This window comes from Borostomias antarcticus (assembly GCF_949987555.1).
Source record: "Borostomias antarcticus genome assembly, chromosome: 12".
Taxonomy (NCBI): Eukaryota; Metazoa; Chordata; class Actinopteri; order Stomiiformes; family Stomiidae; genus Borostomias; species Borostomias antarcticus.
Window position 1 is genome coordinate 15,130,550 of NC_140245.1, and position 8,878 is coordinate 15,139,427.

Sequence of the window (8,878 nt, forward strand, 5' to 3'; positions counted from 1 at the left end):
GTTTGTCACAAGCCATAAAGGGTTCTAGGGACCAGTAATGTGTGTTGTCATTGGCTGGGAGGGGGCTGTTGTTTGGGGTCCACAACTAAAGCATGCAAGACAGTGATGAGAGACTGGCATAAGGAATGCTATCTGCCACCCCCCCCTCTCTCTGTGTGTGTGTGTGTGTGTAGTAATATCTCTCATAAGATTCTCACAAATCTGAATTGTGCTTGTTACATTCTAGAAACAATAATGGCTCGATATCCTTTCCCTGAATGGAATGCATACATTCAATGTTATTCACTACGCGAGGCGCAGCATGCATGCAGTTCTGCTGCGCTTCCTGTCTGGGTCAGCATGCGTTTCTGCTGCGCTTCCTGTCTGGGTCAGCATGCGTTTCTGCTGCGCTTCCTGTCTGGGTCAGCATGCGTTTCTGCTGCGCTTCTTGTCTGGGTCAGCACACCTCAACGTGAATCGATACATACTGCAGATATACACACGCTGCCTTGACACAGAACATCAGAGGAATGTAATGTACTATGTACTGTAACTCTATTAAGTTCATTGTTATTTCCAGAATATTAGTTAATTGTATGTGATCTATATTGTCATGTAAAATAAACAAGCATTAGGTAACCAAAAGTAAAAATGAACATATAGTCAGCAAATATAAATACTATATATATATGCTTAATAATTATGCTGAATATGTGATCATTTTGATTTTTGGTTTTACATACAGGATACACACATGTATATACAATTGCAGTCATTCCAGTAATGCATATCATTTAAAATATACAACAACATTTTCAATCAAAAATTACAATAAAACTTTTAACCTCTCCCTTGGAATGTTGCAAGTCGATTTGAAGTAGATTTTATCCAACACAATAGTCTTACAAAAATATTGTTGTATTTCACACACAGCAACAGTTACAGCAAAAGGCCCTTGGCAGTGGATTTCATTGATTATTTCAAATGGAAATAATTAGAATTATAAATGAAATTCAGTCATAATAGAAGTAAGAATATAGTCATTGAGGACATACTTTATCTACAAGCATTTTCAAAGATTTGAATGTTTGTCTAATAAATGCCAAATAGCACATTCCAAACCTGAGATCATTTTATCATCCAGTGGAAATACTGTTAAACTGCTTTGAAAAGATTCACCAGGAAAATATGTCATAATAGTGACAATTATATAGTCAGTCGAATAATCATAATAATAATACACTGTACATAAAAAACACAAACAGGACCACTTCACCATAAAAGTTGTTAAATTCTGTATGTGCACTTTATAAATAGTATCTACCCAAGGCAAAAGAAAATCCAAGGAATGGGCTCAACCCACAAACAATGTTACTTTATTCTCCACGTACCAAGGTTACAACGACATGCATGAATCCAGGAGCCTTGGTAAGTCAGAAACCAGATACCACGTTTGACTTCCTGAGCCCCCCTTTGACATGGCTGAACATAATGAACATTCACGATGCATACTCTTGGGTATTCAAACAAACAAACACTGTTCTGCACTATTCAAGCGTCTTTTCTGCACGCTTACACCTTCTCTGAATACCAGGGTCATCATAGAAATGTAGCATTTTTGTCTCTTTTGCCAGTTTCACATCCTCAACAGCTGTGCTCTTTGTTTACATGTTGCTGAGAGGACCACTACAGATGGAATGTTGATTGTTCCAATTCTCAGTGCACATATGCACACTGTTCAGTATACAACCAGTTAACAAGAGTTAATCAGACGGCGAATACTTTGTAGAAATGTTGACAAGGAGGTCAAAGTATTCTGTCCATGCTGAATACAGGCAGTGTTTTCATTCGTAAAACATTTCCTATCACGTAAAAAAGCAATGATGAAAGGAGAAAAAACAACATCTAAAACACGAGCGGTCAGTTAGTGGACGTAGTACATCCAGTAGATGAGGTTGAAAAGGGAGAAGACAGAGGGGAAGATGATGCGCGACCACCGGTCGATGGCGTTAACGTCCGTCAGGTCCGGGATCTTGATCTTGAGCTGTGAGGAGCGTCTCCTCAGCCGACTCCTCTTCAGCTGGCCGCTGCGGTCGAGGCTGTGGCGACTGGCGGAACGGGCACTCTGCTTCCTGCACTGCACGCCGGTGCTGTCCAGACTCAGGGTTGTGGAGTTCCTCATGTCGGCCAGGCTGGTGGTGACCTCGTTCCCGGCCACCTCGTTGTGGATCTCCAGGGTGGTCAGGAGAATGTTCCCGTGGGACTCCGCCTGTGGGGATGAGGGCGAATAGCAGAGCAGATATTAGTGGACAGGATCTCTGGACTAGGGCTGCAAAATCCCATGAATATTCACCAACTTCCCGTGGGAATTAACATAAATGCATGGGAATTAAGGAGAATTAAGGGGAATAAACTGGAAAAACTAATTTATTCCCGTTAATGTATTCCCGTTATTTCCCATAAATGTCGAAGTTTGTGAATATTACCTGGAATTTTGCAACCCTAATCTTGACTGAAGAGTTTTACTAGAATGCGTTGCTTCGTGGAGTAAGGCATGAGTACTATACTCTAGTTTTTATGTCCAAAGGCAACCAAAGCAGAGGAATGATATGAGAGTAACAGACAGTCGACTTAATGGAATAAACACAAGCACCTCTTATTCCAGAATGAGAACCTGAATGACAGATACTGTTCAGTACATCACCACAACGGCATTGACAGTCATCTGTAGACATGCAAGCTAAAGCGCTGAAGACATGTGACAATGCTAGAGTTAAGTGAAAAAAGAAAAAGTCAGGACATCCTAATGGAGAAACAGGATGGAAGAAAGGCAGAGCCTGCCGACCAATGACACGCCGACAGACCGGAACAACAAAACAGTTGAGCGGCGGCATCCGGCGTCTGGGTTGAGACTCACCGAGCGTGAGTGGCGGAGCCCTTTCACCTGATTGGAGCGTTTAAGAGAAGACGTTCTACCAGCCCCCTCCTGGCCGTATCCACCAAGACAAACACAAAACACTGGGGTCAGACTCGCTGACCAGGAAACGTCCCCACAACAACAACAACAACATCTCACACAAGTTCCAATCTCAACGTCTTCACCTGAAAAAACCCTGTGAAGGGACCTGTGAAGGGCGGTTAGCGTTTCAAACGTCTACAAACGTCTAAAAAGCCATGGGTAAAGCCTTACTCTGTTGGAGTCGTACTTGGCCCTCTCGTTGTTGGCTTTCTCGGCCTTCTCAGCCAGCCTCTTTTGCATCTGGGGGCCTCTACCGAAGAAGATGTAGTTGACGAAGGCGTACTCCAGCAGGGCCAGGAAGACCATGACGAAGCAGCCCATCAGGTACATGTCGATGGCCTTGACGTAGGGGATCTTGGGCAGCGTCTCCCTCAGGTGTGTGTTGATGGTGGTCATCGTGAGCACAGTGGTGATCCCTGAGTGGGTGAGAGAGATTTCACATTGTTTTTCAAGAATGTTTCCATTCAAATGCAACAATCTAATTACATCTACTACGTCTGCGCTCGCCTCGGTAGCTGATCCCCGTCCGACCTTCTGTAACCGTTCCTGATTTACCTCCCCAGACCAAGGGCTTAATTTGCGCCGGATCCTGAAGTGACTCGTGAATCTTTTGCCAAGAGTCATATTGTTAAACACAGCATTATATCCACTATGGGCATAAACCATATGCGTGAATGTAAAACTCCACTAACCAATTATATGAGAGGATGATCAGAGAATAGGGCAGTTCTACAGGTCAGCAGCTAACCTGTATGTGAAGACCCCATGTCATTGTTTATGGCCTTAGGATTCAGCTGCTAGGACATAGAAGAGTCGAAAAAATAGGTGAGCAACCCCCTTCCTTATAAACAACGGCTAACCATAGAAGGCTAGAGAGGTAAGGGGTGTTGATGACAACTTTTCTAACACGCCTTTAGAGTTCTGGTTCTGCAGTGTCAGACATGAAATGATAGAAGATAGATTTGAACTTCTCTATAACACCTGCACATATAACGAGCTGGGTTCTGGTGTCACGCTGTTTTCTGCCACCGTCGTACTTTGTGACCCTCAGAGGTTTCTTATTGAGACCTGCCTGTAAAATCAACCAAATGTCAAGAGATGGACGTCATTGGATTCCTCTCAGCCTACAGAATCTAGCTGCTGTATCCGCTTCTGAGCAGTTTGGGGTCAGTTAAGTCGCTATGAGCACAAGAGAACAATGGAGAAGAACTGCTCATTGACCACCACTCAGTTGGGACTTATGCTGTTGTGGTAGTCCCGGGGGAAACAATGGGAGGTTCCGGTCGGGCTGTACTCTTTAGCGCCGGGGCGCGTATTTATTCCACCGATAAACAGAAAAAACCAGGTCAAAATCAAACAGAAGATTCCCCGGTGGTGGGGCGGCTCCTCGAGGGCTGGTCAGCCGGGCTGCGTGGATCCCTCGGGTTAGTCTGTGTTCCTCTCTCCCTCCTCTCTGTCCAGCCTGGCCTTTTCACCTCTCCTTGCCGTCATTAGGTGATGGGACCCAGCTGGCTGGCAACTGGGTTGGTCCTTGATGAGCTGATGAGGGTCAGGTGTGGCGAATGGCCTGTAGATCCCCTCCACCACAGATCCCCGCTGTCCAGGGTTCTGAAGTGGAGGGCAAGGTTTGCCTGTCCCAGTGTGGCGCTCTCCACGGTGCTGAAGTGGCAGCGACCGGGTGCCTACCCGAGTCTTGCGGGCTCCCGTGGCAGGCCCGCGACGTCCCACCGGCGGGGGAATGCCACACACCCCCCCCCTCAGATCCAAGCCGGGGTCCCCGTAGAGAGCCCAGTAGGACGCCGCCCTCCTGGAGAGGGCGTCCGCATTGGCATGGTCCCTGCCGGGCCGGTGCTGGACCTGGAAGTGAAACTCCTGCAGGCTGAGGAACCACCGGGTTATACGGGGGTTAGTGTCCTTCGCCACGCTAAGCCAGCGGAGGGGGGCATGGTCCGTTATCAGCGTGAAACGCCTACCCAGGAGGTAATACCTCAACTGTTGAAGGGCCCATTTAATGGCAAGCGCCTCCTTCTCAATGGTGGAATAGTTCTTTTCGTGGGGAAGGAGCTTTCGGCTCACGTACACGACCGGGTGTTCTTCACCCCGCTTTTCTTGTGACAATACGGCACCCAGCCCCACCTCCGATGCGTCGGTGTGGACCACGAAGGGCAAGGCGAAGTCTGGGGCAGCCAGTACCGGCTCCTGGCACAGGGCCCGTTTCAGGGACGCAAAGGCCACCTCCGCCTCCGGGCTCCAGGTGACCTTATCCGGCAGGCACTTCCGGGTGAGACTGTGCAAGGGTGCGGCCAGGGAGGCAAAACCAGGGACGAAGCGTTGATAATACCCAACCAGGCCTAGGAAGGATTTCACCTCTTTCTTGGATGAGGGGCGGGGCCAGGAGGCCACGGCGTCCACTTTCTCCTGTTGTGGCCGGACGCACCCCCTTCCGATCCGGTACCCCAGGTATGCGGCCTCCTCCAAACCGAGACGACACTTTTGGGGGTTGGCCTTCAGGCCGGCCTGGACAAGGGCCCGGAAGACTGCTCGCAGGTGCAAGAGGTGCCCCTCCCAGTCGGGGCTGTGGATGACAATATCATCGAGGTAGGCAGCTGCATACTCACGGTGGGGCCGTAGCACCTGGTCCATCAGGCGCTGGAAGGTGGCTGGGGCGCCATGCACACCAAAGGGTAGCACGGTGTAGTGGTAGAGCCCGTCTGGGGTAGAGAAGGCAGTCTTCTCTTTCGCCCTCGTGGCCAGGGGCACCTGCCAGTACCCCTTTGTCAGGTCCAAGGTGGAGACAAACCGTGCCGGGCCCAGGCGGTCAATCAGCTCATCCACCCGCGGCATGGGGTAGGCGTCGAAGGTGGAGATCTCGTTGAGCCTGCGGAAGTCATTGCAGAAGCGCCATGTCCCGTTGGGCTTGGGCACCAGGACAATGGGACTGGACCAGGGACTCCGGGACTCCTCTATCACTCCGAGCTCCAGCATGTCCTGCACCTCCTTCCGGATGGCCTCACGGCGGGCCTCTGGGATGCGGTATGGTCGCAGCCGTACACACTGGTCGGGGGGAGTGTGGATGTCATGCTGGATGAGAGCCGTCCGGCCGGGCCGCTCGGAGAAGAGGCCCTGGTGTTGGAGGAGTAACTCACGCAAATCCTGGGCTTGGGTGGGCCCCAGCTGCTCCCCCATGGGTACGTCGGGGAGGGCCGGGGTGGTCGTGAAACTGGACACCTGCTCCCTCACTGGTTCTCGGGGCTCCTGGTAGGGCTTAAGGAGGTTAATGTGGTATAGCTGGGTAGGCTTGCGCCTTCCGGGCTGCCGGACCCTGTAGTTCACATCGCTTATTCTTTCGATCACTTCATATGGCCCCTGCCACTGGGCCAGAAACTTGCACTCCGCTGAGGGGATCAAAACCAGCACCAAATCCCCTGGACTGAATGATCGTACCTGGGCTTTCTTGTTGTACGTGCGTGCCTGGCTCTGCTGCGCTCTCTCCATGTGTTCCCGGACGATGGGCCAGACCTGCTTAAGCTGGTGTTGCATCTGCTCCACATGCTCGATAACCGTCCGGTGGGGAGAGGGCTGGGCCTCCCAGGCCTCCCGGGCGACATCTAACAGGCCTCGGGGACGCCTGCCGAACAGGAGCTCGAATGGGGAGAAGCCTGTAGAAGCCTGGGGTACCTCACGAATAGCGAAGAGGACATAGGGGATTAGGCGGTCCCAGTTACGGACGTCAACATCAGTCACTTTCTTCAACATACGTTTCAGGGTCTGGTTGAAGCGCTCAACCAGCCCGTCGGTCTGTGGGTGGTAGACGGAGGTCCGGAGGTGTTTCACCTTCAGGAGGCCAAGGACCTCCTTGAACACATTGGACATAAAACATGACCCCTGGTCCGTTAGCACCTCCTTGGAAATCCCCACCCGGCTATACAGCAACACCAGTTCTCTGGCCACGGCTTTAGCGGTAGCGGCCCGGAGGGGGACAGCCTCTGGGTAACGAGTGGCATAGTCCAAAATGACCAGGATATACCGGTGGCCTCGGCTGGACTTAGGCAGCGGACCCACAATGTCAAGGGCTATACGCTCGAAGGGTACCTCTATGATCGGCAGGGGGACGAGGGGATGACGGTAGGTCGGTCGAGGCGCGTTCATCTGGCACCTTTCACAGCGTCTGCAATAGTCACTGACCGCCCGGGTCAATCCCGGCCAGTAGAACCTCGCTCGGATACGATCTCGGGTCTTGTCCATCCCGAGGTGAGCTCCTAAGACATGGTGGTGGGCCATGTACAACACTTTGGAGACATAGGCTTTCGGTACGATAAGCTGTTCCACCGTCTGGTCATTGTTCTTCTCCACTCTATACAGCAATTGGTTTTTGGTGCAGAAGTAAGGAGGGTTTAAGGGGCTCACCGGGTCGACGAGAACACCATCACGTGCTGCCACACTCGCCCAGGCATGCTGCAGGTTGGGGTCTCGGAGTTGGGCTGTGGCGAAACTGCCGCCGGCCTCTTTGTGTCCCTCGCGCTGGAAGGGGAAGTCTGACAACCCGGTCAGTGGCGAGCTGAGGTCATCTTCCTCTTGTGGCCGGGCAGCCAGGGTGGCGGTCGGGGCCGCCTCGTCGGGGCTACCCTCATCCTCAGAGGGTGTGGAGGATGGCGAGCTCTCGTCGGCCGGAGTGCAGCGGGCGGCAGGCGGGGTGACCATGGCTAGCTCCGGCGTGGGGTGGCGCCGTCGCCGTCTGAGTCGGGACTGGGCCCTTCCACCTTCCCACACCAGCCGCTCAAACAGGGGGCAGTCTCTCCCAATAAGGAGGGGGACCGGAAGTTCCGGCACAACCCCAGCCTGGACTGAAAACATCCCCCTAGGTGTGCGCACTTGTATGCCCGCCGTAGGGTATGAACGGGTTACACCATGGACACAGCCAACATCAATGTAAGGTCCCTGGGGGGTTGGGGCCAAATTGGGGCGTACCAACGTTACCCCACTACCCGTATCAATCAAAGCGTAGGTATCAGTTTCACCTACCCGGACGGGGAGTTGGGGTGCCTCTGCCCCCTGGTGGGCCCAGCAGGTGGTGTGGAGGCTGCGGCTTGGGGTGGGTCGGTCTTCAGTCCCTGTGGCGGATGCCATGTGGACGTCTGGCTGGGGACACTGCCGGGCAAGATGTCCAGGCTGGCCACAGGAGAAGCACTTCCAGACCTCGGGCTGGTCCCCTCGTCTCCGGGGGGCAGGGGGAGTCGGCCGGCGGCCTCCAGGAGGCGTGGGATCAGCCAGTGGGGAGCCCTCCTCACGCTGCTTCCGACCAGGGGGCCCCATCATTTGTTCCATCACCTGGTAGTTCTCCAGATGGGTGATCATCTCCTCGAGGGAGGAGGGGTTTTTCAGCGCCGTCTGTCTTCGAGCACCGGGGGGTAGGGACCGAAGGCAACGGTCCATAACCAGCCGGTCCACGGCGGTGGGTCCCTCTCCGGTGGTGAGCCATCGGCGGGTGAGTCGGACGAGGTGTGTTACTTGACTTCGGACAGGGCCGTGGAGATCCATGTCCCACGCGTGCCACTGCTGGGCTCGTGCCTGTAGGTGGACTCCGTATTGGGCCAGAATGGAAGCCTTAAGGGTGTGGTAGTCCGCGGCCTCGTCCTCTCCCAAGTCACGGCAGGCTCGCTGGGCTTCTCCCGTCAGGAAGGGGGCGAGGAGAGTTGCCCATTCCACCCGGGGCCAGCGTTCCCGGTCGGCCGTCCTCTCGAACAGCTCAAGGTAGGCCTCGATGTCATCGTCCGGCCCCAGCCGGGTCAGTAGCTGGGCAGGAGGAGTCCGGGTCTGGGCGCTGGGCGGAGCGGCGGGGTCCGCGAGCCGGTTGATGAAGGTGGCCAGGCTGTCCTGAAG

At 53.2% G+C, this 8,878-nt stretch overlaps 1 protein-coding gene across 3 annotated transcripts in view; it reads right to left on the reverse strand.

Moving 5' to 3' along the window:
- Positions 1-1,903: 1,903 nt before the first annotated feature.
- Positions 1,904-8,878, reverse strand: part of LOC311316270 (gamma-aminobutyric acid receptor subunit beta-3) — a gene marked incomplete at both ends in the record, with an annotated part of 48,220 nt that continues 41,245 nt past the window's right edge. For 2 of the 3 annotated variants that reach the window (XM_084447105.1, XM_084447106.1), the window contains 2 exons: positions 1,904-2,248; positions 3,170-3,414. In XM_084447105.1, the coding sequence (XP_084303231.1) occupies positions 1,904-2,248; positions 3,170-3,414 (590 nt within the window). Of the gene's footprint in view, positions 2,249-2,896; positions 2,966-3,169; positions 3,415-8,878 lie in introns of all 3 variants that reach the window. The other variant, XM_084447104.1, reaches the window with a different exon arrangement.